The sequence below is a fragment of the Wyeomyia smithii genome, chromosome 3, assembly GCF_029784165.1.
Source record: "Wyeomyia smithii strain HCP4-BCI-WySm-NY-G18 chromosome 3, ASM2978416v1, whole genome shotgun sequence".
NCBI classification, from domain to species: Eukaryota; Metazoa; Arthropoda; class Insecta; order Diptera; family Culicidae; genus Wyeomyia; species Wyeomyia smithii.
Window position 1 is genome coordinate 238,136,446 of NC_073696.1, and position 27,656 is coordinate 238,164,101.

The window sequence follows — 27,656 nt, forward strand, 5'->3', positions numbered from 1 at the left end:
GATGATGTTCCAAGATTCGTTACGGTTGCTGATGGAAAGACAGCCTTTGTGAAAGGAGTTGGTGATTGCCAAGTTCACTGTTATGGGCAGAATGGTGAAGCGAAGCAGATTCGACTAAGTGGTGTACTGTACGTTCCCGATCTGGACATGAATCTGGTATCTGTGGGAAAATTAGTTCAGAGAGGCGCAAAGGTTGAGTTCAACGAGAACGGCTGTACAATTGCCAAAGGGGCACGAATTGCAGCTGTGGCGAGGCGTAGCAACGGACACTATCACTTACACATGGTGGAACGCGTGGGCGCCATGAACGAGCATTGCAACGAGAATAATAGTTTACATGACTGGCACCGGAAGCTAGGTCATCGTGAAATCAAGGCGGTTCAGGAACTGGAAAAGCGACAATTAGCAACTGTCATCAAGATCAAGCAGTGTGGTATGATGTTACCTTGCGAGACTTGTATAAAGGGAAAGATGGCAAGGTTGCCATTTCCAAAGCGATCCCAAAAGAAAACAACGGCTGTTATGGATCTGGTACACAGTGACCTGTGTGGACCAATAAGGACAGTAACTCCGGGTGGTCGTCGGTATTTTCTGACGCTGATTGATGACCACAGCCGGTATACAATATTGTACCTTTTGCGAGATAAGTCAGAAATATTCGAGCGGATCCAAGAATTTGTGCAGTTAATGAAAACGCAGTTTGGCAGGCCGCCGAAAGTTCTACGATCCGATCAAGGAGGAGAATATCGTAGTCGGTTATTCGATACAGCATAAGGCAAGGCGGTTCATCGAAACGAAGACCAACAAGGTGACGATAAGTCGGGATGCTCGTTTCATACCTATCATGAGAGACAAAGTGGAAGCTTCTGGCGAAGATGACAGTATGTCATTTTATCATTTTGCGCTGTTCAAACAAACCGATTGTGATGCGGAGGTAGTGGAAGAACTGGGGCAGATTGAACCAGCAGTTGAGAAAGTGGAACCAGATGTCGTGAATTCCGATGGTAATGTAAACCAAGATGCAGAAATCCGTGATATTTTGGACGATAGTCTGTACGAGGATGCCAATGGAGAAAAATCAAATATAGAAGCTGAAAAGGAGCTAGAACAAACTTAAGTTGTACGTCGGCAATCGACCAGGATTACGAAAGGTATCCCACCTCAGTACTACTGTCCAGATGGTAGACTAGCACGTCACGAGAATGATGAGCCTCGTACCTATAAAGAAGCACATTACCGGCGGGCAAGAAAACCATCGGATGCCGCTGGATTTTCAAGAAGAAAACGGACGAGAATGGAAAAGTCATCCGACACAAAGCGCGGTTAGTTACACAAGGTTTCACACAAAATATGGAATAGATTATGATAGATTATGATTTTTGCCCCTATTGTGAAGCAAATAACGTTCCGGACACGAATCTCCGTTGCCAACCAAAGGAAACTTCTCATCAAGCATGCAGATGTAAGAACAGCATATTTGAATGGGGACCTAGAAGATCCAGTGTTCATGCGGTTACCTCCTGGGATCACGGTGGATGGAGATAACATGGTTTGTCGTCTATGTAAAGGATTGTACGGGTTAAAGCAAGCTGCCCGCATCTGGAACCACAAACTGAACAAGACGCTCGTGCAAATGGGTTTCAAGCCGTCGAAGAACGACTGTTGTCTCTACGTCAGGAGGAGCGATGAAAAAACCGTTTATATTGCTAAGTACGTTGATGATTTTGTCATAATATGTGAGTCAGAACAGGAATACGAGGGCATCATCGAACAGCTCAACCAAAACTTCAAGATAACTTCTCTCAGGGACATCAAATTATTCCTCGGAATCCAAGTTACCCGTTATAATGAGTACGTTGCACTCAATCAGAGAACGTACATCCAGAAGCTTCTGACAAGATTCGGTCTCGAAGAAGCAAAGCCATCTACAATCCCATTGGATCCTGGCCACTTGCATCCCAGGGAGGAGATTCGGCTGCCGAATAATCAACAATATTAACGCTTGACTGGTGGGTTGCTGTACGTGGCCATGTGTACCCGGCCAGATATCGCCACAGTTGTATCTATCCTGGGCAGAAAAACCAGCTGCCCATCGCAAGCTGACTGGGTGGAGGCGAAACGCATTCTACGGTATCTTAAAGGTACCATCAACCACGAGTCAGTCCTGGGAATAGATTCCACGCACTTGGAAGTTTTCGTCGATGCTGATTGGGTCGGCGATACCAAGGACCGGAAATCAACCACGGGCTATTTGATCCGGTACGCAGGAGGAATGATTGGATGGTGCTCCAGGAAGCAAGATTGCGTAACATTGAGCAGTTTCGAAGCTGAATATGTTGCTATTACGGAAAGCTGCAAAGAATTATGCTGGATATTACGCCTATTCGACAATTTGGGAATCCACACTCGATTGCCAGTTATTGTAAATGAAGATAACCAGAGTGCCATAAAGCAACTTGAGTGCAACTCTAGTGAACGTAGGGAACCTATACATTAGAGAAATGACAAGACACTCACCGTTAAGGCAACTGTCAACATCAAAACGGATAACGGCAATGTAAATTTATACAGCTCGCCCGTTTTGATGCTGACAGTTGCCTTAACGGTGAGTGTGTTGTCATTTCTCTAATGTATAGGTTCCCTAAGTGAACGCCGCTCGAAGAATGTTGATACCAAATATCACTATGCACGTCAACTGAAGCAGCAAGGAGTCATTCTTCCACAGTAGGGTAAATATGTATAAAAAGCCCCCCCTGAGGGGCATAACGTCTCAGTCGATTTATTCGGAAACACACAAAAAATAAGACATGAGACTAATGGGAATCCGTAGCGGGTCATAGGACCAACCTTCCGTGCAAGTTTGATAATTGTCACTAGCAGCAAAAACTAAACAAAAATCAATTTTGATTTGAGCTGCTTCAGATCTAATTTCTTGCAGCGTTTCCGTAACGTTTTTTCACTAGCGTATAAAGTTTATTACCTGGTATTTGCACTTATATATCTCAAATGAACCTCTAATCAGCTGTATCTAGTGAAGAAACGATAAAAATTGTATAATTTGCTTAATTATTCAATGCTTTCTGCTACATTACAGCTCCGGGCAATATGCCCCACCGCTAGCCGGGCTGATTTGTTCATTGCTTTAGCGTTTGCTTCTGAGACTTCAAGCGCTGTTTCACTTCGCGTGCTGAGCTGCCATATGAAGCTACTGCATGGGGTATATTATACTGCATCTGGGGCGTTTTGCCCCGGTAGATTGGAAAGCTTGCAATTTTGTCATATTTTTTAATAAAATTATGGCGTTTTTGTGTAACAGTAATACCAAAGCAAAATAAAAGCAGTACATTACCAACTAAATAGTGTATCCAACTGCGTGAAAGATTTGTTGTTTGTGATAAACATAGCTACAATATTGACGATGTTCCTTAGGGGGGGCGTATTATACCTGTTTACCCTACCTTCCCACGAATAAAATGTTAGCTGACATGATGACGAAGCCGCTACAACGTAACAAGCAAACACTGTTCCGTGATGGAGCCAGGATTCTCACGTCGAGGAGGAGTGTTGGAGGTGTGAACCTAGCAAGCGTCGAATAATCATTTTAATGTCATAGAATAAATTTTAATAAACGTTCATTCTAAGTTTGTCCATCGTCAAGTTAAGACGTATTTCCATTTGGTAGTAAATCCGATCTACGGCCACCACTCTCAAGTACAATAAAAACTGGCCAGAAGGACGCACGACGAAACTTCTCCAGGGAATTATAATTGGTGATATTTGGCAGGAAGGAACAAGGCTCGGTATAGGAGAACAGTAGGCGTGTAAAAGGAAAGGTAGCACATTACACACAGGCACTGATAAAAAAAAACCTAAATTAATCCATCTAGCGGTCAGACCCAGCCTTTCTCATTCCAATTTTTATTTGTAGAAATAGATTTACATGTACGCTTCAATCCAATAAATGTATATTCACTCTTTAGGTTCTAAAATATTGATGTTGTAATCTATACATATAAAAATGCAGTCCGGTCTGTCTGTCTGTCTGATCCATATAGGCTCGAAAACTACCGAACCGATCGACGTGAAAATTTGTTTGTAGGGGTTTTTGTGCCGATTAAGGTTCCTATGATAGTTTGAGACCCTCCCTCTTCTGGAAGGGAGGGGTCCCATACAAATTAAACATACATTTCTGCACAACTCAAGAACAAACCAACCAAATGAAACCGAATTTGGTATGAGGATGTTTCAAGGGGTAACAAATATGTCCATAATAGTTGGACGCCTCTTCTTTTTCTGGAAGGGAGGGGTTCCATACAAATGAAACACAAATTCCTGCACATCTCGAGAACTAACCGAGTTAATGGAACCAATGAATTGTAGGATGGCAACTTCTGGTTTCTGGAAAACAGCCAAAAATGGCCGATTTCCGTCTAACATGAGTATCTCGGGATCTAGAATGATACACAGCAGCTGAAATCAACCACAAACCCTATTTTAGATTCCGGGTTGGCGACTTCCGGTTCCTGGGAAACAGCGGAAAATGATCGAATAACACCCAATACGGGTGTTTCTTCAACCAGTATTACTCTCAGAGGTCAGGAATTATCTTGAATACCATTTTTTTTCCGGTTTGTGAAAAACAGCCTAAAATAACCAAAAACCATCTAATATGAGGACCCAAGCAAAATTTGTTTCGATTATGAACTTTGTGCATCACAGCAACAATTTCTTATGTGAAATTAAATTGTAGTTACATCTCAGTTTCTTATACAATGACACAAAAAGCGCAGGAGGTGGAGCCAATTGCAACATTTTCGTTGTTTCAACACAAGTTTCAAGAATGAAACCGCAATGTGTATGAACTAATGCATGGAATTTAATAACAGCATGGTAAAACTTCAGCTACGAAGATGCATCGTAACAGCAACTAGGGCGCAATATAAACTTCATGGCGTTGTGGTGAGATTGTAAAACGGCAAATGGTCAGAATGGAAAGAGATTGTCTGTATTGCGATTTATCTTTGGTTATTTCCAGAAATTTGAGGATTCAACCCCAGTTATCAATTTCTATTCACTTTTCTCGTGTGCACTATTTTCGTCATTTGCTGTAGAACACTTGCAATTTCATGGCTCAGTTTTAAATATTGCTTCCCATATCATGCTAATGGTCATTACCAGTTTTAATTTTGCCTCTTCAATTCATCAGTACCTCAGCGTGATAATGCAATTCAAAGCAATTTATCATATTTCGTTTTAGAGACCCACACTTTTTGGACAACTTCTAGTCCAAATACCCAAAAGTTACAACGCAGTAAATAACCGCATCTCAAAAACAAACATAAGGCGAACGATCGATCAAAAGTTGCTGTTACATGGCTTCAGAGCATGACAGCAACTTTCAGAAATATTTTTGTGTGTTTGTTTTTCGTATCTCGCAAGCATCTATTCAGTGAAGGTTGGATTTTCAAATGCCGTTTACATGTTTCAACAACAAATCCAACCTCGCGAAATACGTTGTTGGTGTAAAGATTTTTGAAGCAGCGATGCAACTTTAGTTGTTGCTTGTTTCTTTACAATTTTATCGTAGTAACAAAAAATGTTTCTTAAAACCTCGGAATTTCATTAGTGCAACAAATAATCACAATTTATTTTTTTATTATGTTTCAATTGTTGCTTGGGGAACCAGAATGATGCAAGGAGCTAACAATTGACCTCAGGCACCTATTTAAATTGCTAAATGGCAACTTCTAGGAAACAGTCGAAAGTGACCGAATAATACTCAATATGGATATTTGCGTAATCGAGATGATGCATAGAAACCAAACATTGACCCTGGACACCATTTTGAATTTAAAGACGACCACTGTTAGTTTCTGGAAAACAACCAAAATAACTAAATACCTCCCAATATGGGTATTTCCGGTGTCAGATTGATGCCAGAAAATCTGCTGAAAATGATTGAATACCACCCAATAAGAATATATTCAGAATAAAGTTGATGTACAGAAACCAAAAGTCGAGGATGTTGTCATTTCGATAATACCAATCATTTCAAACGATTTGTTATTCGACTTTGATCATATCCTATGACCGATTCGTCGTGCATTTGCAGACTTTGAACACATCGCAAGGAATCAATGAAATTGGAACGTTCAAATAGTACGATACCAAATTTAAATTATGTTGAGGCCACATGTATCGATCAAAGCAGGTATAGTTTTAAATAGTCCTTGAATTGCTTTTCTTCTCATGACTTTTGAGCCACATATCAAATTGTTATGAAGTTTATTATTTTTAAGTTCGAGGGATGACTCGCTCGTATGACACTACAGGGTGACATAAAAGTCCGGCCACACAGGAAAATCTCAATATTTCAAAGAATAAGAAGAAATCTAAATCTGGCTTTCATAGCTTTATTCAGTAACTCATAAAGATACTTCACAAACGATATCTCGGAATTACACCACCTTTCTCTGATCGAACCAGCTTCAGATGTCTCGGAAAGTCGTCGCAAGCGGCGCGCAGGTGCTCCATCGGCATCTCTTCCCGGTTTTCGTGATAACTCGCTTGAATTGCTCCAAATTTGTTATTTTATAGTCGTTCAGCTTCGACATCATGTATTCCCACACGAAATAATCCAGTGGATTCAGATCCGGAGACGACGGAGGCCATTCATTCTTCGAAATGAAATCTGTCAAGTTTTCCTCACACAACGCCTGAACAACCTTTGCGGTGTGGGATGGGGCGCCATCTTGCTGGAAGCAGTAGTAATCGTCTTCAAACAATAGTTCTGCTTGAGGCAGAACATTTTTATCCAAAACCGTGTCCAGGTACGCTGTGTTGATTTTGACCCCTTTATCGATAAAAATAAGAGGCAGTTTACCTCTCTTGCAAATGGCTCCCCAAACCATCACTGACGACTTATTTTGGAACCGGAAAACGTTCAGCTTGTCCGCAGGAGCTTGCTGGAGGCTCATACTCCAAACTCGATCATTTTGGCAATTGACTGTTTGCTCCAAAACGAACAGCTTCTCGTCCGAAAAAATAATCTCGTCATCTGCGCGCCAACCGAGCAACTCCCGCGACCGTTGGTACTTCTTGTCCTTTGTAGCTTTGGTAAGCCCATGAACCACCTGTTTTTTGTACGGTGTAAGTTTTAAATCTTTGCGCAGTAGCAGGTGGATTGATTCTCGGTTCATTTTAAGGTTCCTGGCCAGCTTACGTGCAGATTGGGCGGGATTCCGGCGAATCCGGTCTCGTATAATCTTTTTCAGCCTTGGAGTTCTCACAGACCTTGGTCGTCCAGATCGTGCCTTGTCCTCGGTGCCTCCGGTCTCTAGGTACCAATTTATGGTCCGGTACACGAATTTCCGAAATTTTCGTATGGTAATTAGGTTGGTGATTCCGAGCGGTTTTAGGTGTTTGAATATGTGTCCGGGTTTGTACCCTTTAACATATTAGCAAGAACAGCTGCTCTTAACTCTGCCATGGCTCACAACTCAATGTAAACAAACTGCACAGAAACGAAACTCTGCCACTTTGGGCAGCAAAGTTAACCCTTTCATTTAACACATAGATGGCACCAGAGAGATGCAACGTGTAGGCTACAGGCGACCCCAAAACAGTGTGACCGGACTTTTTTGTCACTGTGTAGTTATTTTCAAATAAGTCATGTAATCTTTGAGATAATAGACTTTCGTTGTTTTATTAACAATTTAATACATAAAGGTTTCCTTAAGTTCAATCATAATCAAATGAATTGGGAACCTATAGTGCAGCCAAACTTTGGAACCACGTGTTCAATCGTAATTCATCAGTTAACCCTTAACTAGCCCGCTCATCTGATAATAATATTGATCAAATCGGTTGTGTAGTTTCTGAGATAATGAAGTTTCGTGATTTTCACATTTCGGTGTATTACAGACGAAGTTATAGTTCGATTACAGTAAAATTCAATAGAGTGTTATGAGGCAGCTAGACTTATTAATTGACATTAATTTTGTTGAAATCAGGTTAGCCATCTCTGAGAAAAGTGAGTGAGTCCAAGTAGTCTTCGGAATATGTTCCTTTTCATAGCTAGATTTCTCATTTTTGAACATAACAGGCAAAGTAATAATCCGATGGCAAAACCAATCAATAGGGTCTTATGGGGCAAGTAGACCTTCCATTTGACACTGATATAATAAAAATCAGTCCAGCCATCTCTGAGAATCTCACTCATGTGAGATTAAACAGTCTTCAAAACACGTTTCTTTTCAAAACTTTTGAATTACGAATTCAATCTTTATTAAATTCCAAAGTTAAGAGTATTTCATGTACTCCGTTCATTTGAAACCAATTTTGTTCAAATCGGTTGTGTAGTTTTCAAGATAATGATGTTTCATGACTTTTACATCTTGATACATAACCTCTAAACTAAAAATCCGATTAGAATGAAATTTTATAGGATCTTCTGGGGCAACAAGACCTTTCATTTGCAATTATTTTAATGAAAATCGGTTCAGCCATCTCTGAGAAAAGTGAGTAAGAATAAAAATCTGCACAAACACACACACTTACACACACACACATACAGAAAATGCTCAGCTGAGTCGAGTATTATATATGCCATTCGGCCCTTTGGAGCACTTATATACTTTCGGTTTTGCAAGTGATTGCTATACCTTTCTAGGAGAAAGGCAAAAAGTTCCCATACATGATTTCAGCTCTATTGTACTTCGGGAAGTGGAGCCTTAAAAACGGTCAAAGTTTCACTTTTATTCGATGAAAAAATGCAGATAGTAGTTTATGAAATTCTTGAAATCATTTTTTTCGGAGCAAACTTGTTTGGAATGTATTAAACATTGAGGAGTTGCTCCAAGATTTTTTTGAACCGATTTTCTGGGAGAGTCGTCCAGCTCAAAAACTTTCAGATTCCAAAAATGTCGGTTTTTGGTGAAAAATCTCTAGAGACAAAATCATATTTCGACGATTTATGCATTTCTAAGACATGTTGATTTCTTGTCGGTCAAAAAAGAGAAACTCTGATCTGGTGATAGAAAGATTTCATTAAAGAAACTCTACTGTACTCTCTTTGAGTTGCCTACCTATTTCGCTGACTGCGGCCGTCGGAGGAATGAAGGTGTTTGGTATCAGGACTTCATTCAAGTTAAGCAATGTCGAGAAAATATACTTTTTCAGTCTATGCAATGGGAATACAAGAGCAGGTATAAGAGCTCAAAAGTTTTCATTTACTTTCCAAATACAGGTTTTATTGACAGATTACTTCTAAAAAATTCCAAAAAAAACGAACAACCAATTCAATCGAGCATTTTTGATTTGGCTGAAATTTTGCGTAGATGTTTCTATAGGCAAAAGATGCCATTTTGTGCTATTTGTTTAGTTTTTTGGAACACGACTCATTTTTGAGAAGCTATCGAAAAATGCTATTTTGGGAAGGTATTGATTACTACAAATATTTTTAAAGCCAAAACAGTTTGTTTGATTGGTATGATGTCCTCGGCAATGTTGTAGATGATAATTTTGGCGTGACCTTGCCCTTTTCATTCAAAAAGCTTCTATTTTTCAACCATTTGGCTGAATTTAAATCATTTTCTTTTGAAACTTTTTCTCTCCATGAATTGTTTTATTAATTTAAATCTAATTCAAAACCATTTTTATAGTTTTTGTGTTTCTGGTGTTTTTTTTTGAATTTCAGGAGCGTCTCTAAACACTTCAAGTTAGTTGCTTTATACGTTTTTAAAAGGTTTTTTAAACATAATTTTGGACGATTTTTTCAGGTTTTTCGTTTACGTGCAAAACATTTTACAGCCCTTTCTGGTTTATTCATGACCATTTTTTATTTTAATCTTTTCTGTCAAAACCAATAATTCTTTTGTTGGCTTTTTCTGGACATCAGTGTCGTTTTTTAATCATTTTGAACTCAGTCTCTATTTATTAAAGTTTTTAAGCTTTTAAAATTAAACTTGATACAGTTTTTTCTTGAGTTTGGTATTTTGGTTAATAGTTGCTCTTTTAATTTATTGGATACAAATTAGGGATCAATTTTTTAGTTGTTTTTTTTTTTTTTATTTTAAGGGCGTGGCTCTGCTTATTCAAACAGTTTTCTGTTTAACTTGAAGTTCATTTCTGCTGGGGCCTCTATGCTGTTTTACGTTTTTTGGCATTTGGTTGATTTTTCATCATAAATATTTCTGACTGGTTCGAATTCTAGAAGTTGAAAATATGTTCGAGATGATGCTTTTCAGGCCGCATTTGGAGCTGCTAATGCCAGCATTGTTTCTCTGTTCAAAATAAAAAACCACGTTCTGAAAAAAAAAAAACAAAATTCGGATCACAATCTTTTTAATCATAGCACAGATGTAAAATTTCGAAATCTTGCAAAGCTGCTTGTGCTTTTCGAATAACATTAAAGTCAGCCACCCATAGTCCTTTTAGGAATAGCAAAAATATTTGTCTGCCTCCGGCAGCGGGTCACCAGGTGCACGTGTACAGCGAAGCGGACTACTGACCCGGTGCGTACTCTGCCAATCCGTACTCCGGTCCACTGGCTCCATTTGCCTGGCTGCTGCTGAACGCCACTGAGCAGTTGAATTCAGTTATAATAGGATTTAAAATTGACATCCATTACCGCTTTGGTAGGCCCCAGATGCAGCACGGTGTGTGTGCAGCAGAAAGTCAAAAATGGGTAGCTTGTTCAACATATGCACGCAACTCTGGACAAGCGTTCCGAAGCAACCCCACCTTGTGCGCTCTATCTATCTCTCTCATATGCAATCTGCAGTGGGGCTTGGCTCAAATCCCATCCGTGGTGACCTGTTAATCCTGCCTGGCAAAATGGACTGTCGGTATTAAAGCGCGCACACACCCACACACACGGGGCGTGCGAACTTGATTTGAAGAGAGGACCGAAGCTAAAATTTAAATTGAAAACTTAGCACTTTCGGTGTGACATTCGTCGTGTAAGCACAAATCAGAGGCTTTTGGAAGAGTACGTGCCATGAGTTTCGGATTTCGGTGAACTTTTTGGGAGGTGGGTGATTTAAGCCACGTGCAGCTAAACGATCGTTTGAATTGGCAGAAGGGGCAGAGAGAACACAAAAACAAACGTTAGATCACGCGTTAGTGTGTCATCATCATTTACATATAAATCATATGTTTTCAACTGAAGCCCCTACACACAAGGTTTTCAGGCGCAATACCGAAGGCCTTGCCGCGTGTATGTTTGTCGAAATAAGCTGCCTGTCAGTACGGTCACGATACACCAAAACGGGGAGGGGAGATGCGTGCTTCCCCCGGGCAACGAAACTTGACGGCATGCGAGATAGACATTCAGCCCTCAACGGAGGGTGTCAAAAAGAGCGTTAGCCTGAGCTTGCAGATTTATGGTATATTGGATTCATGGGAAAAAATAAGTAAATTTGTTATTCGCCTAAATGTTTGTTGTGGAAAATTTAATCTGCTTGTTGCTGACGAAGTGGGTAGCCGCCGTTTAGAGTTTTTATGGCTCGAAATTTCAAATGGCACTGCAGAGGTTCTGCGAAATGCAATTTCTAAATAACATTAAAACTTTGAAAACTTGTTACGCTCTAAACCATCTGTCTGAGTTCAACAAACAATAGTCCCAAAAGTTTTTTAGCTTAACGGGTTAATGTTCTTTGAATGCTTAATTTACGATTGCTCAATGCGTTGAGACTTCCACTATTCTATTTATTCCGGAAGCAATCCCCAATTAGAGATCCCGGCTCTTGTAAGCCATATGAACCTTTCGATGGAGTCATAAACAAACTTTTTACTACCTTGAAACACTAGCCGAGATCTGAAGTGACTCTAATCACACCCTTCAGCATCGAGGCACCGACCGTTTCAGCTGACCCGGAAACGAATCACGTTTCCGGCAGTTTATTACGTCGTTCGAAGAAACTGGTAATAAAGAGAAGACAGCTCTATCGTTTCCAACGCCTGACCGTTGGGCTTCGAATTGGCTAAGACAGCAGCTGTTAGGCCAGTTTGCGCTACCAGCTGCAGTCGTACCACAGACATGACTTTCACCCAGGGATGTGAACACCTTCGGCGGTACGTGATATTTTCACCTTTCGATAATCGACCGGCAGCAGCCGAAACGCAAAAAGTCATCAAAGTAAAGTTTCTCAAAATTCAACCCGTCTCCGGGTTCGGCCATAAACCCGGCTCGCGTGTGATAGTTTTATTATCCCGTCACCAGCTGGGAGCCGTAATAAAAAATGACTGGAAAAAAACATGTTCCCTAAATGATTTACTGCGGATTGAATAAATACGCCGCTGAATGGTGGCAGTGCGGCTTGAAGTTATTATATTTTATACGCTGCGCACATGGGTTGCCTGACAGCAGTAATCAATTTGGAAAAATGCCGATGATGAGAGCTATATTTAATATTTTACTGCCAAAAACTGCTGTAGTAACGTTTTCGGTGCGGCTTATCGCCAACCAACTGATAGCCGGAGGACAGATGGTGAAATTTGGGTCGTCTACCAAAGAGATACTCTTGAAAGGTATAAATAAAACTATAATATTGATCAATTGCCTCAAAATAATATTTTAAAATAAGTGGAAACTTTAAACTCTCACTATCATCGTGAAAATTAAGCATAAAAACATGATCCCTCTGTCATTATTCATCGATACGGTAGTAAGCATTTGTTTTCATAATTAGGTATAAGGCGTCTCCTTTCATTCAGCGAAAATGGAGGCGCATGACAATTTGTTATTGGTATGAAATGTGATCCAGAGATACGTGAATTGAATTTTCTCAGTGTGTATAAATATTAGTTTTGTTATAAAATATCATAACCAATGCCCGTTTTTTAATATCAGCCAACTTTATTAATGAAATATATCAAATTTATGATTATTAAACCCCTTAAAAATACTAAAACCACTTCACAGCATCACAGGTCACTAAACTACCATTTCATTGAGGTACGTTTGCTGTCCACACCCTTCCGTATATTTCTAGGCTTTTCAATTAAACCACTACTTCCCAACTAGGGTAACCGAACTTTAAAGCCGCCCCGAGAGACCACTATGATTTATTGACGGTGATGAATGAAATAATCCGAGCAAGCAACCGAAATCACGCAATGCCTCACCGCAGATCGTTCGCTCACGAAACGACACGAGGGACACGAGGCCTACCCAACCCACACACTGCAATGGGCCGAAAGTACGTGAGAATTGCCGTAATCAAAAATGGGAGCGTCGAGGGGGTGACTTTCACCGCAGCTAACCGGTTCCGGCCATGTTCTCGTCGGTCAAAAGGAGGTGAAAATTGGCCATTGCTGTACGGAAACATCAAACACGTGGCGTGTGGCCATCCAGGAGTTACACTTTTGTAACAATTTTATTTCGAACGGTTTTGATGCTGGGGTATAATTTACGGAGCAAATCCACTGACCGCAAAACTGTAGGGTCACTACCTGCGAGCTCGAACTATCGGGATGTGGTTTCGGGTTGTTCGATTCTAGTCGTTCGTTTGGTGTCGGTACACGAGCTTGAACCACTCGGTCGGTCAAATCCGTCGCCATAAATTACCGGACCTAAATTAAGTGTTATTTATGATTTTAAACTAAGTAGAGGTAGCAATGCCGAAGAAAGATGGTTATTGTGAGCCAGCGACATTGGAGTGGGAAAGGAAGCCGGCTTTTCGGTAGCGTGGAGTGAATCAAGTGGGTGTGTGTGTGCACTTTTAGGTTGAAACGTGATTTATCACACGATTATTGTAATTACAAATTAGCAGCGCGAGTGAGGCGTTTTCGGGGCGAAAAAACTTTATTCGCTAGCAGGTAGAACATGTGCTTTTTCACTAGCAAAAACAAGTGGACGAGCCTGCTGCAGAGGCTAGTTGCTGTTTTTTGTTGGTGGCCCTCGTACACACGTAATCATAGCCAAACAGGGAAAAGAGATTCAGAGGCACCGGGGTGGTAGCACTAGCTAAATTGGCGCATTACCAATTAGTACCGGGAAGCCTGTCGGAAAATAAATTAGCATAATCTAACCTGGTTATTATTTAATATTGCCCGTCATTCAGTGCTGTTCGGCGATTATAAGAATACACTCTGTATGAATACAGAGAACATTAAATGAAAATCATTCCAATGAAATTCTGTTTCACGTTGCGCAGCAATTTTCATTAATCGGTCCGATGAAAGCTTATTGTTTACAGACAGATCATTACATAATGAAACATTATCATCCAATCGGGTGGTTCAGGGTAACGTAAATCTGTAGTTAGCTGAATTTCTCCCAAACTACCCACCGCTTGTTATTACTACCAACTGCACGCGATAAGCAAACGTATTAAGTTAAAAACACTGCAGTGCGTGGTTCTGATGGTAAATATTTACGACCGTGGTTCGCATGCCACATCAGGTACAAAATTCCACAGCAAAATATTGCGATGAGCTGCGATAGAATGTTAACTAATTGTGCTTAACGGATAGCCGACAGAAGCTCTAGTGTTCATTCGATTGCCGAAATTTATCTTAAAAAAAAGTTAAATCTCTTTCGTCAATGCTTTATGATGGAGTTGAACGAACGAACGAACCACGTGTTTCTAAAGATTTTGCAACTGTTATTTGTTTTGAAATATTTTATGTTCATTTATTTCATATTGAAGACTGAATTAAGTAAAATAGTCAAACTTACCTTTTTTATGTCGATCTCGAGTTATTTTGAATATGGAGACAAGAAAAAAATGTTTCCAGCTCATGAGTGATGGTTTTCTCATTTTTTTTGGTATTTATATATTTTTAAATTTTGCAATGGAAAGGACACAATCATAATATTGGTCATCCCATCTCAAGTGTGCTAAAAAATACAAGCATGTCAACGGCCTTTTCAGATTTGACTCAAAACTTGGCGGATTGTTTATATAAAGTCACTATGCAAAAATATCAACCTTAGCGCCGATTGGACCCCCCTTCTCGATTCGTGGGAGTTTTTGCCTTGCCAAATTCTACGTGGGCAGAAAAATCATCATTCGTGGACAACTGTGGATATTGATAAAGCCCTGTTTGCGTATGATTGGTACATTGATGGTGAAAATTCGACCTTGAAACTTTTATTCAATTTTCACTGTTTAACACTGAAGTGATAATGAAAATTGAAGAATCACAAAATTGTCCATCATTTTATCAATCCAACGACATATTGACTATTGTGATCCATCATGTGGTTACATCAGTATAATCGTTTGAAATCTTTCATTCCGACGTTACATCTTGGTTTTAGCCTTCGCGGAATGTATCTCGATATATGTAGTGCGGTTAGACGTAGTCCTACTTCAGAAGTTGAACTCAACTTTTTATCTCGAGTTATTGTAAATATGAAGACCAGATAAAACCTAATTAATCCTTAAATTAGACTCAGCCTTTCTCATTCAAACTTATTATTTGTAAAAATAGATTTACAGAAATGCCTAAATCCAAAAATGTATTCACTCTTTGGGTTGTAAAATATTGATGTTGTAAATAAAGTATAAAATATGAAATTTGACGTAATATTAGTGCTTCAAAAATAGCGAAATAAAATAAATGACTCTTAATTTCGAACAATTCAATCACGAGCGATACCGGGAACATTCAAATAGTACGATATCACATTTAAATCATGTTTAGGGATACCATCCGTCCTGATTTAGCAGGACATGTCCTGATTTTGAGACCCTTTTAGACGTCCTGATTTATTTTTCACTTTCTGGCATTTGTCCTGATTTACATAAAATTTTCAATTTTGTAGTGTGATGAAAATATGCAGAATTTTTCAAAATCAATAATTTTTATGATTCCAGAACACAACGGTCATTACAGACGATTTTGTTTTTGGATGAATCTTAGTGAAGAGAAATCTTTTAGGTATTGTAACCGTTTAACATTTGGCTTTACCCTTGAAGGTCGAAAATTATTTTTTTTCCAATGTTTAGAGTAAAGTAAGGGGTAAGGTGTTCGGCTATTGATTAAAGTTTGTTTGAAGATTTATTCTTCATGTTGTGGTTGCACATATAGTGTATTACATGGTTGGCAGCTGGGACCGTGAATCCCCTAACTAAATCGGTGGTAAGTTTTTCTCAGCATGTACTGAACCGATTTGGCTGATGTTTTTAGCATGTAAGAATGGATAATCTAACTTGTTACATAGCCGTTTTTGAAATTTAAAAAAATTGACAAAGTGGCGGCCATTTTAGTAAAAAAATAGCTTTTTTCATAAAAAAATCACTTTGAAAAATCATAAAACATTGAAAAAATTAGATATTGAATAACGGCTAAGTAGCAAGTAAGATAATCCATTTTTGCATGGTGGAAAAAAAATTCAGCCAGAACGGCTCAGTAGATGCTGAGAAAAACTTACCACAAGTTAAAAACCATGGTTTCGCAAAAAACGCTGCCAATAGCGTGATACTCACTATATTTGCACCCATGATACACAAAATACATTTTCAAACATTCCTTAGTCAATAGCCAAAAAACCCGAACACTTCACTTTTCCCTAAACATCCAGAAAAAATGAACTTTTTTTTAGAATTTCCAGTTACTCCCCTCTAAACGGTTAGTTCAATTTGAAACAGTTAACATGTGCTGAACATCTGCCTATAAATTCAAAGCTGCGTAATAATATTGGGTCGTTTGAGAAGTATGTTGAACAAATAAAGAAGTATTTTGGGGTTTTCGAGGTGCAAATTACATTTAACGTGGTAAATTATTTTAAACTTCGAATAACAGCTTAGCTTAAATTTGTACCGAAAAAAAAGGTGTCCTGATTTCTAACATCGACCAGATGGTATCCCTAATCATGTTGAGGCCATATATATCGATCGAAGCAGGTATAGTATTGAATAGTCTTTGAATTTTTTTTCTTTCCAAATCTTTTGAACAGCATATCAAATTGTTATGAAGTTTGTTATTTGTAAGTTTGAGAGATGACTCGTTTGTATGACACTAGTTATGTTCAAATAAGTCGTGCAATACTTGAGATAATAGACATTCGTTGTTTTACAAATTAAAACAGCGGTTGCAGTTTGATTACAATCAAATGAGAAGGTAACGTATAGGGCATCCAAACTTTGAAACCACGTGTTCAATCATAATTCATCAGTTAACCCTTACCTATCCCGTTCATTCGATATCAATATTGTTCAAATCTGTTGTGTAGTTTCTAAGATAATGAAGTTACATGATTTTCACATTTCGATACATTACAGACGAAGTTACATTCCGATTACAGCAAAATTCAACAGGGTATTATGAGGCAGCTAGACCTTTCATTTGATACTAGTTCTGTGGAAATCGGGTCAACCAGCTCTGAGAAAAGTGAGTGAGCCCAAGTAGTCATCAGAATATGTTTCTTTTCATAGCTGGATTTCACATTTTTAAACATAACAGGAAAAGTAATAATCCGTTTGCAAAAAAAATCATTAGGGTCTTATGGGGCAACAAGGCTTTCCATATGACACTGATTTTATTCAAATCGGTCCAGCCATCTCTGAGAAACATGAGTGAGATTAAACAGTCTCTAGAACACGTAACCTCTACATAACCTCTAAACTAGAAATCAGATTACAATAAAATTCAATAGGGTCTTATAGGGTAACTAGACCTTTCATTTGCAATTGATTTCATTGAAATCGGCTCAGCCATCTCTGAGAAAATCGAGTGAGATTGGGAGAGCGTTACACACACACATGCAGAAAATGCTCAGCTCGTCGAACTGAGTCGAGTAGTATACGACATTCAGCCCTTTTGAGCTTTTTTATACCTTAAGTTTTTGCAGTGATTGCTTTACCTTTCTAAGAGAAAGGCAAAAAGTGAAATGATAGAAATTAATTTCAACTTCAATCCCGAGCAAGGCCGCAAACATTGAAATAGTACAATATCAAATTTTAATGATGTTGAGGCCACATATTTTGATCGTAGCAATAGTTTTAAACAGTCTGCGTTACGATTCTTTTTATAACTTTCAAACCACATGTTTAAACATTAAGGGGGGACCCTACTCTAAAAGGTCGAAAAATCATGAATTTTCATTTTTTTTTTGGCTGTCTAGAGTAAAGTGAAGAGTTTGGCTATTTTGGCTTTTGATTAAGGTATATTTGTAGATGTATTTTCAATGTCGTGAATGTAAATATAGTGAGTATTACACTGTTGGCAGCTGGGAACGTGGATACTCTCCCTAAATCAGTACCTAACTGGGGGTAAGTTTTTCTCAGCTTCTAGTAGACCGATCGGGCTGAAATTTTTTTTTCAGTATATAGAAACATATTATCTATCTTGTTACTTAGCCGTTTTTGAAAATTCCAAAAATTGACAAAATGGCGGCCATTTTAGTAAAAAAATGTTTTTTTTTTCTTTAAAAATCACTATTTAAAAAATCATAAACCATTGAAAAACTCAGATATCAAAAAACGGCTACGTAACAAGTTAGATAATCCATTTTTACATGTTAAAAAAAAATTCAGCAAAATCGGTTCAGTAGATGCTGAGAAAACTTTACCACCAGTTGGAAAAACATGGTTTCGAGAAAAACGCGTTTAAAGTTTGATACTGTAATCAATGAACGATGATACTGTAATCAATGAAGTAAATTGTTTAGAAATGTGTTACTTACTATTTCCTTGGACGCAGAAAATGTATCCGGTACAATATTTAAAAAAACAAACAAAATGGCGGATGCAACATGGTGGAACAAAAATTAACTATGCACAGGAGGAACAATGGGTTGCTGTCTTTCACCATTCGCTAAAACTACTGATTAATCCTTATCGATTTATTTATATGTGTGTGTGTGTGTGTGTGTGACCAATCAACAGACTACAAGGAAATTCGTACAATTACGCACTTTATGTGTATGTATGTGTGTGTGTGTGTACATGTATATATGTGTGAGTTCCAATATGTCGGTGTAAATATATTTGTGAGTTTAGGTCCGACTAAACGTTACTTATTGTATATATTTGGTCAGAAAATGCGCGTGCATTGTTCGAACAGAACAACATGAAACGTCTCCGCTAATTCTCTCTAGGTGACCCCATACTTTAAGCTATAACTTTTGAACGCGATCAGATATCAAAAAAATTCTTTTGGCGCAACATTTCTGAATGTGTAAAAAATTTCGATTTCTTCGACTTTCTAGAGTAGTTCATTTGCAATTAATTTTATGAAAATCGGTCCAGCCATCTCTGAGAAAAGTGAGTGAGAAAAAAAAGTTGCACATACACACACACACACATACACACATACACATTAGGGCGCCAATCATCGTATGGAAAAAAGTGACCAGAAAATTTAAAAAAAAACCCTGTACAAAATGTTCACCTGCTCGAAGAAACACCCTGTGCAAAATTTCAGCTCAATCGGACTTAGAATGGGGTGGCGCAAAGCGATTGAAGTTTGTTTTTTTTTTGAAAACCGAAAAATCACCCAAGGGGGGGGGGTACGTGAAATTTCAGTTTTCGAAAATTTTTTTTTGATGCCAAATGACTTAAAAACGCATGAAACGTCGAGAATTGGTGTCATCTGAAAAAATTTTTTTTTGAAAAAATTTACTCTGGGTTTTTTCAATTGTGGAAGGCGGAGTTCAAAATGTTTAGAATTTATCTTTTGAAATTAATCACTAGTCTCTCGAAATAGCTTGTATAATGATATACACTATAACTAGCAACGAATACATTATGTTTCATTAGGGTGGCTCATTTATTCGACATAGGGTGGTTCTTAATATTGTGTGAAAATGAGTATAAAATGAAAAAAATCACTTTTCACTGAATACCAATAGAAATATTCCTGAAAATATAATATTTGATATATCGTTAGGGTGGCAATGTTGAATTGGAAAAAATTTAAGTAAAATGGCAAATAATTACAGAAAAAAATTTACAAAATGTATCAAACTACTCTGTGCAAAAAAAATCATCTCAACCAGAATTAAGATTGTGTCTCATGGAAAATGTTGAATGCATTCATGTCATTTACAAAATCACACACAGGAGGTACATGGAATTTTAATATTTGAAAAATGTTTTCGATTCCAAGTGTCTTAAACTTTCAAATGAAACGGTGGAAACTGATGGAATATGTTATATTACTTTGTTTGAAAAATCTACTCTCTAAGACACTTGCACTCGTCTTTCGAATGTTGTACCAGACAATTTATTCGTTTTATTTACCACAATAATGTCCTTTGCCAACACTTGATTGAACACACAGTGCTCTGGCCTATATAATCGGACAAAAGACTGTATCGATGTTATTCAGTGATAATGAGAGTTTAGGGATCTCAATCAGATACGCAACACAATTGACTCGTTGTTTCTGGGTTTGCGTCGTTTTGACAGTTCGACCATACATTTTCTGTCAAGTTTACATCATCAGAACGTAAACGTGCCCATTGGCTGAAACTTTGCATAGACGTTTTTATAGGCAAAAGATGCCATTTTGTGCTATTGGTTTAATTTATTGAAACCAACTGATTTTTGAAAAGCTATTGGTATTGATGGTATTGATATTATTTGGTATTGATGATTACAAAATTTTTTAGAGCCAACACGGTTCGTTTGAGCAGTGTGAAATCTTCGGCAAAGCTGTAAATAATAGTTTTGTTTTTCAAAAAAAATTAACACTCTAAAAACAAATTACTAATTTAAAAAAAATAAAAGAAAATTATAAATTAATTATCGAAAACAGCCTATTTAAAAAAACTGATTTTTTTTATGAAAACCTCGAAAGTTTACCTGAACAACGAAACCGGCCATGGAGAAATCGGAAAAAAAGCAGTATATTTTAAATTTATTTTTTTTTACACGGGGTACATTTTTTTGGAGGAACGAAGATATTATTTACCACTTTGCCAGATACACTATGCCAATCAAATAAACCTTTTTGACTGTAGAAATATTCCTGATTCCTCCTAGAGTGCTCTAATGGAAATTAAAAATATGTCTACAGTCGAAACGGCATAGTGTCTTCGGCAAAGTTGTATATAATATTTTGCCCTTCCAAAAAAAAGCCTTTTAAAAATAATAATTGAAAATATTTTTTCTTTCAAAAAAAAAAATTTTTTTTTTCAAAAAATCATAACTTATTTTTCTTAATTTCTATATGATAGGACTGGTTTCATTGTTTTGGTAATCTTTCGTAGGTTTTATTAAAAAAATCAAGTTTTTTTAAAAATGAGCCCTTTTGAATAATTAAATTTTAATCTTTCTTCTAACTTCTAAATGAATAATTTTTTGAGTGTAATTTTTTTGAAAAGACAGAATTATTATCTACAACTTTGTCGAAAACGTCACACCAATCAAACGAACTTGAAGTGCTTTTTTTTATTTTATACTCATTTTTCACAATATTATGAACCACCCTATGTCGAATAAATGAACCACCCTAATGAAACATAATGTATTCGATAATAGTTATAGTGTATATCATTATACAAGCTATTTCGAGAGACTAGTGATCAATTTCAAAAGATAAATTCTAAACATTTTGAACTCCGCCTTCCACAATTGAAAAAACGACTAAGTCCCAGAAAGCAAATTTTTGCAAAAAAAAATTTTTCCAGATGACACCGATTCTCGACGTTTCATGCGTTTTTAAGTCATTTGGCATCAAAATAAAATTTTCGAAAACCGAAATTTCACCTTGGAAAACCTTGGGTGATTTTTCGGTTTTCAAAAAAGCCAAAATTTAATCGCTTTGCGCCACCCCATTTTAAGTCCGATTGAGCTGAAATTTTGCACAGGGTGTTTTTTCGAGCAGGTGAACATTCTGTATAGGGTTTTTCTTTGAAATTCGAGATGACCATGTTGCCTGGCACCCTAATACACATACATACATACATATAGAAAATGCTCAGTTCGTCGAAAGAAGTCGAGTGGTATATGACATTCAGCCATTGGGATCACTTTCGGTTTTTGCAGTGATTGCTATACCTTTCTAGGAGATAGGCAAAAATGTTTCTAGCTCATGAGTGACGGTTTTGCCTTTCTCCTAGAAAGGTATAGCAATCACTGCAAAAACCAAAGGTATAAAGGTGGTCCCAATGGCCGAATGTCATATACCACTCGACCTCTTTCGACGAACTGAGCATTTTCTGTATGTAGGTATGTCTGTGTGTATGTGTGTGAGTGTGTTATATGTGCAACTTTTTTTTCTCACTCACTTTTCTCAGAGATGGCTGGACCGATTTTCATAAAATTAATTGCAAATGAAGGTCTAGTTGCACCATTGGTTGCTATTGAATTTCATTGTAATCGGATTTTTAGTTTAGAGGTTATGTATCAATATGTAAAAATCACGAAACATATCTCAGAAACCACACAACCGATTTCAATAAAACTGGTTTCAAATGATTGGGCTGTCCTCAGAACCCTTAACTTTTGCATTTAGTTATGATTGAACATATGGTTTAAAAGTTATGTAAAGAAAAGTTATCCTGAGGTTGTTTATACTCACTCATTTTTCTCAGAGATGGCTGAACCGATTTCCATAAAATTAGTGTCAAATGAAAGGTCTAGTTGCTTCAAAGGTTGCTATTGAATTTCATCGTCATCGGATTGTAACTTTGTCCGTTGTTCATAAACATGTGAAATCACATAATGAAAGTAAACATATTTACTTTCTCCTAACGATCACTGGCTAATTGAAAGGTAGAATAGTGATCCAAATGGCCGAATGTCATATACTACTCGACTCAGTTCGACGAATCGAGCATTTTCTGCATGTATGCATGTATAGGTGTATATGTTTGTGTGTGGGTGTGTACGTGTGTATGTGCACCTTTTTTTCACACTCACTTTTCTCAGAGATGGTCTGACCGATTCTTTCTATCTTGGTGTCAAATGAAGGGTCTATTTGCCGCTTAGGTTGCAATCGAATTTCATTGTAATCAAACTTTTAGTTTTGGCGCTGCGTCAGAATGTGAAAATCGCTCTTATATCTCAGAAGCTATGAACATAGTTGAATTCAAATTAATGGGCTTGCAAAAACTTAAGGTATAAAAGTGCTCAAAAGGGCTGAATGTCGTATACTACTCGACTCAGTTCGACGAGCTGAGCATTTTCTGCATGTGTGTGTGTGTAACGCTCTCCCAATCTCACTCGATTTTCTCAGAGATGGCTGAACCGATTTCTATGAAATTAATTGCAAATGAAAGGTCTAGTTACCCTATAAGACCCTATTGAATTTTATTGTTGTCTGATTTCTAGTTTAGAGCTTATGTATCAAAGTGTAAAAATCACGAAACATCAATATCTCAGAAACCACACATCTGATTTGATTGAAATTAGTCTCAAATGAACGGGCTACCTAAAAACCCTTAACTTTTGAATTTTATGAAGATTGAACATGTGGTTCAGAAGTTATGGAAAGAAACGTGTTCTAGAGACTATTTAATCTCACTCATGTTTCTCAGAGATGGCTGGCCCGATTTTTATAAAATTAGTGTCATATGAAAGGTCTTTTTGCCCCATAAGACCCTAATGAATTTTTTTACAAACGGATTATTACTTTGCCTGTTATGTTTAAAAATGTGAAATCCAGCTATGAAAAGAAACATATTCCAAAACAAATTACTTGGAATCACTCATATTTCTCAGAGATGGTTGACCCGATTTCCACAGAATTAGTATCAAATAAAAGGTCTACCTACCTCACAACACCCTATTGAATTTTGCAGTAATCGGACTGTAACTTCGTCTGTAATGTATCGAAATGTGAAAATCACGAAACTTCATTATCTTAGAAACTACACAACAGATTTAAACAATATTGATAACGAATGAACGGGATAGGTAAGGGTTAACTGATGAATTAGGATTGAACACGTGGTTTCAAAGTTTGGCTGCCCCATACGTTCCCTTTTCATTTGATTGTAATCAAACTTAAGCAAGCGTTTTGTTTTAATTTGTAAAACAACGAAAGTCTATTATCTCAAGTATTACACGATTTATTTGAACATAACTAGTGTCATACAAATGAGTCATCTCTCAAGCTTACAAATAACAAACTTCATAACAATTTGATATGCTGTTGAAAAGATTCAGAAAGAAAAGAAATTCAAAGACTATTCAACACTTTACCTGCTTCGATCAATATATATGGCCTCAACATGATTTAAATGTGGTATCGTACTATCTGAACGTTCCCGGCATCGCTCGTGATTAAATTGTTCGAAATTAGAGTCATTGCTTTTATTTCGCTATTTCTTAAGTACTAACATTACGTCAAATATCATATTTTATACTTTAATTACAACATCAATATTTTAGAACCCAAAGAGTGGATAAACATTTATTGGATTTAAGCATTCATGTAAATCTATTTTTACAAATAATAAGTTTGAATGAGAAAGGCTGAGTCTGACCGCTAGGTGGATTAATTTAGGTTTTTTCCTAAATGCTCACCTCATTCGATATATACTTTGCAGACACACAGAAAAAGCACTGCAGTGAACTCTGTTGTGTAGGTTTTGTGCGTAGCGTCTTTTCGTGTGAGAAAGCTCACACCACTTTATTATTTACCTGGGGAGATATTTCAGATATCACCGCGTTGTTTTTTCACGTTCTCCTCAGATATATACGAATCACTGCTCTCTCCAAGATATTATCCTACGTGCCAAGTAATTCTCTGAGGAGACATGACATGCCTGCGCCGAGGTGCTATGAGCAAAACTGCAGTTACAGAGTTTTTGAGAATTTAAGTCAAATTTTCTATGGATAGTAATCTTCTATAAAAAATTTTTTTATAGGGTAATCGGTCCTATATTTATCTTAGTACCTATATTCATCTCATTACGCCTTTTTGATCAATTTATCGTCAAATTTTACTATATTTTCAACGTGAAACTTTCAACCACTCGACAAAATCGAGAAGCAAATAGATTTACTTTAAAAGGTTTGTAGAAATTTGACGGTAAATTGGACAAATGAGAGAAATAAGATGAATATAGGTGCACCTAGCTGTTGAGATGAATAAAGGAGCGATTACCCTATCTCCGTAAATTTTACATCGTTGGACATTAAAGGTACTGCATTTTGAAGAAGATTAGTCAAAATAAATTTTAACCCCCAGTGTTGCCAATTCTAATGTTTTTGTGTTGAAAAAAAATATGCGTTTTTCGTTAAATGAGTATATGCTGCTTTCAAATTTGACGATTCCATCCTGTTTCTGAGTTTTTTTTTTAAAACAAAAAATAAAGTCAAATTTAGTCTAATTTGTTTACCTAAATTGCTTATATCTTTGGAATTATTCGGATCACGGACATTCGGGATGCTACATTCTAACGGAATAAGCCAGGCAACTAGCCATGTATATACATTTAGGCTGGCATTGTTGCCAGTTGCTTGGTTATCGATAGTAAACTTATTTTTAATTTAAAATTTTCAGGCTCTCACATATACACAGGCTTGAGGAGAGTAAATATTCACCGTTCACTTCTTGCCCAGCATGTCCGCTGCGTGTAGCAACTGTTTGCACCAAACTTCTTTATTCTGCTTTGTGCCATTTTTTTGCCGTTCGTAGAATAAATAATACACTTGCTGCTTGCACCACAGCGGAGCAAAACAACAGTAACTAATCATTCTAGTGACAATACACAGAAGTACAGCGCGGTAGGCAATGCTGAGAAAAATTTGAAAGCATTCGAAGAGCACACAAAGCAAACAATGCAATCTACTTTTCTATCTAGATGCTCCCCTCTTTTTATATATGCTTAGAAGACAGTACTGTGTAGTAAAAGCACTGCAGTAAGTTCTGTTGTGTAGTTTTAGTGCGTAGCGTTCTTTCGTGTGAGAAAGTTCAAAACAATTTATTATCTTTCTGGAGAAATATTTCAGATTTCACCGCGGTGTTCTTTTGCCTACTCCTCAGATACAAACGATTCGCTGCTCTCTCCAAGCAAGTGCGTCACTATGTCCACCATTTAAAGAATAGTCATTTTCGCAGTGAAAGATATTCTCTTACACGCTAGTGATTCTCTGAGGAGAAACGACAAGCCTGTGCCGAGGTACTATGAGCAAAACTTCAGTTGCAGCATTTTAAGGAAATAAGTGTGCAATTGTCTCTGGTTTGAAGCAATCTTTTGAAATAAGTATTTTACATCTCCATGTATTTTACATCAATGGACATTCTTGGAATTCCATTTTAAAGAAAAGAAGTCAACATAAAATTTGACCCGCAGTGTTGCCAAATCTGTTGTTTTTGAATCAGTATATTCTGCCTTCAAACTTGACAATTTCATCCTTCTTCTGAGAAAATTTTCTATGGAGAACACTTATCACTTGGGTATTTTCAATCAAACACGAGTTACTATATTTCAAAACAATTAAGTAAAATTCACTTTAATATGTTTATAATTTCTATTCCTATTCTGCTTATACCTTTGGAACTTTTTGTAATATTGACATTCTGGTTGCTCATTCGTTGTTTTGCTTTCGTCTCGATAAGACGCAAATTGTTTATCTCCGTTTGAGTTCGCAAAATAACAATACACGAGTTATCGTACGGGTGTTTTTTTGTCGATTAGTTCTTGTGTTGCGCGATAACAATAGCCTGTTGTATATCGGCAGAAACATCTGCACACTGGTAGGGGCAGGCTACCCCGCCAGTGATTCGATACGCAGCTGATATATCAGCAAGAATAATTCTCCCGCACCGCTGTTACCCCGCTAGCAGCACGGACCACCATACGATCGAGCGAGTGGAAGTCAACTACAAGTGGCATCTACAAGGTCGCGTGTAAGATACGGCCACTGTGTCACAACACGAAGCTGGATCGTCATTGTTTGTTATGCGGAGACACTCGATTAATCCAACTATCAGCCGTGAGGTCGTGACTTAGACGTTCGGTGAAGTATTACCTTTAGAATTTTTACTACTATAATCAATATTATTACTATGTTATAATATTATTATTAATATTATTATTGATATTATTATTATTGTTATTATTATTATTATTACTATAATTATTACTATTAATATTATTATTACTATTGTTATTAGTATTAGTATTACTGTCTTTTTTTTTATTTGATCCATTGGAGATTGAAAAATTGTTTTTAAAATTAATATCAACTACTTGAACCGCCCCCCCCATATTCGAATATTTATCGTTTGTGTGCGGTAGAGCGTAACGCTCCCGCAAAATGGACGACATGCAGGTGCAACTTTTCCTGGCTATGGAAACAAACGGGGAAGAAATTGAAATTTCTCCCATCAGCTCACCCCTACCTTCCCCTGTGCCCTCCCCTTTGCCCTCCCCTTTGCCAAGTCCTATACCAAGAGTACCGGAAGTACGGGTAAAAGCTTACCCAGATGCCGCTGGCGGTCCCTTCGTTGTTTTTTTCCGGCCCATGAAGAAGCCATTGAATATTATTCAAATTGGCAAAGACCTGGCAAAACATTTTTCGGCCGTAACCGAGATTACGAAGGTGAGGACGAACAAACTGCGAGTTGTCGTGAGTAGCTTGAAACAAGCAAACGAAATTGCTGGCTACGAGCTCTTCACGAGAGAGTATCGCGTGTACATCCCTGCCAAGGATGTAGAAATCGACAGGCCTTTTTGGTAAAAAATTAAGCGTTCCCTTAAGGAACGATCAAAGCGCTCTTTTGCAGAAATGCTTAAGAGGGCT

At 37.5% G+C, this 27,656-nt stretch overlaps 2 protein-coding genes across 8 annotated transcripts in view; one reads left to right on the forward strand and one right to left on the reverse strand.

Annotated features, from left to right (window-relative positions):
• LOC129732671 (dipeptidase 1) overlaps positions 1 to 27,656 on the reverse strand; it is a 649,785-nt gene that overhangs the window by 167,964 nt on the left and 454,165 nt on the right. The gene's annotated exons all lie outside the window — the stretch shown is intronic.
• LOC129729135 (uncharacterized) lies at positions 2,030 to 2,497 on the forward strand. Its single transcript, XM_055687619.1, has one exon. The coding sequence runs from the start codon at positions 2,030 to 2,032 to the stop codon at positions 2,495 to 2,497; it is 468 nt and encodes a 155-aa protein (XP_055543594.1).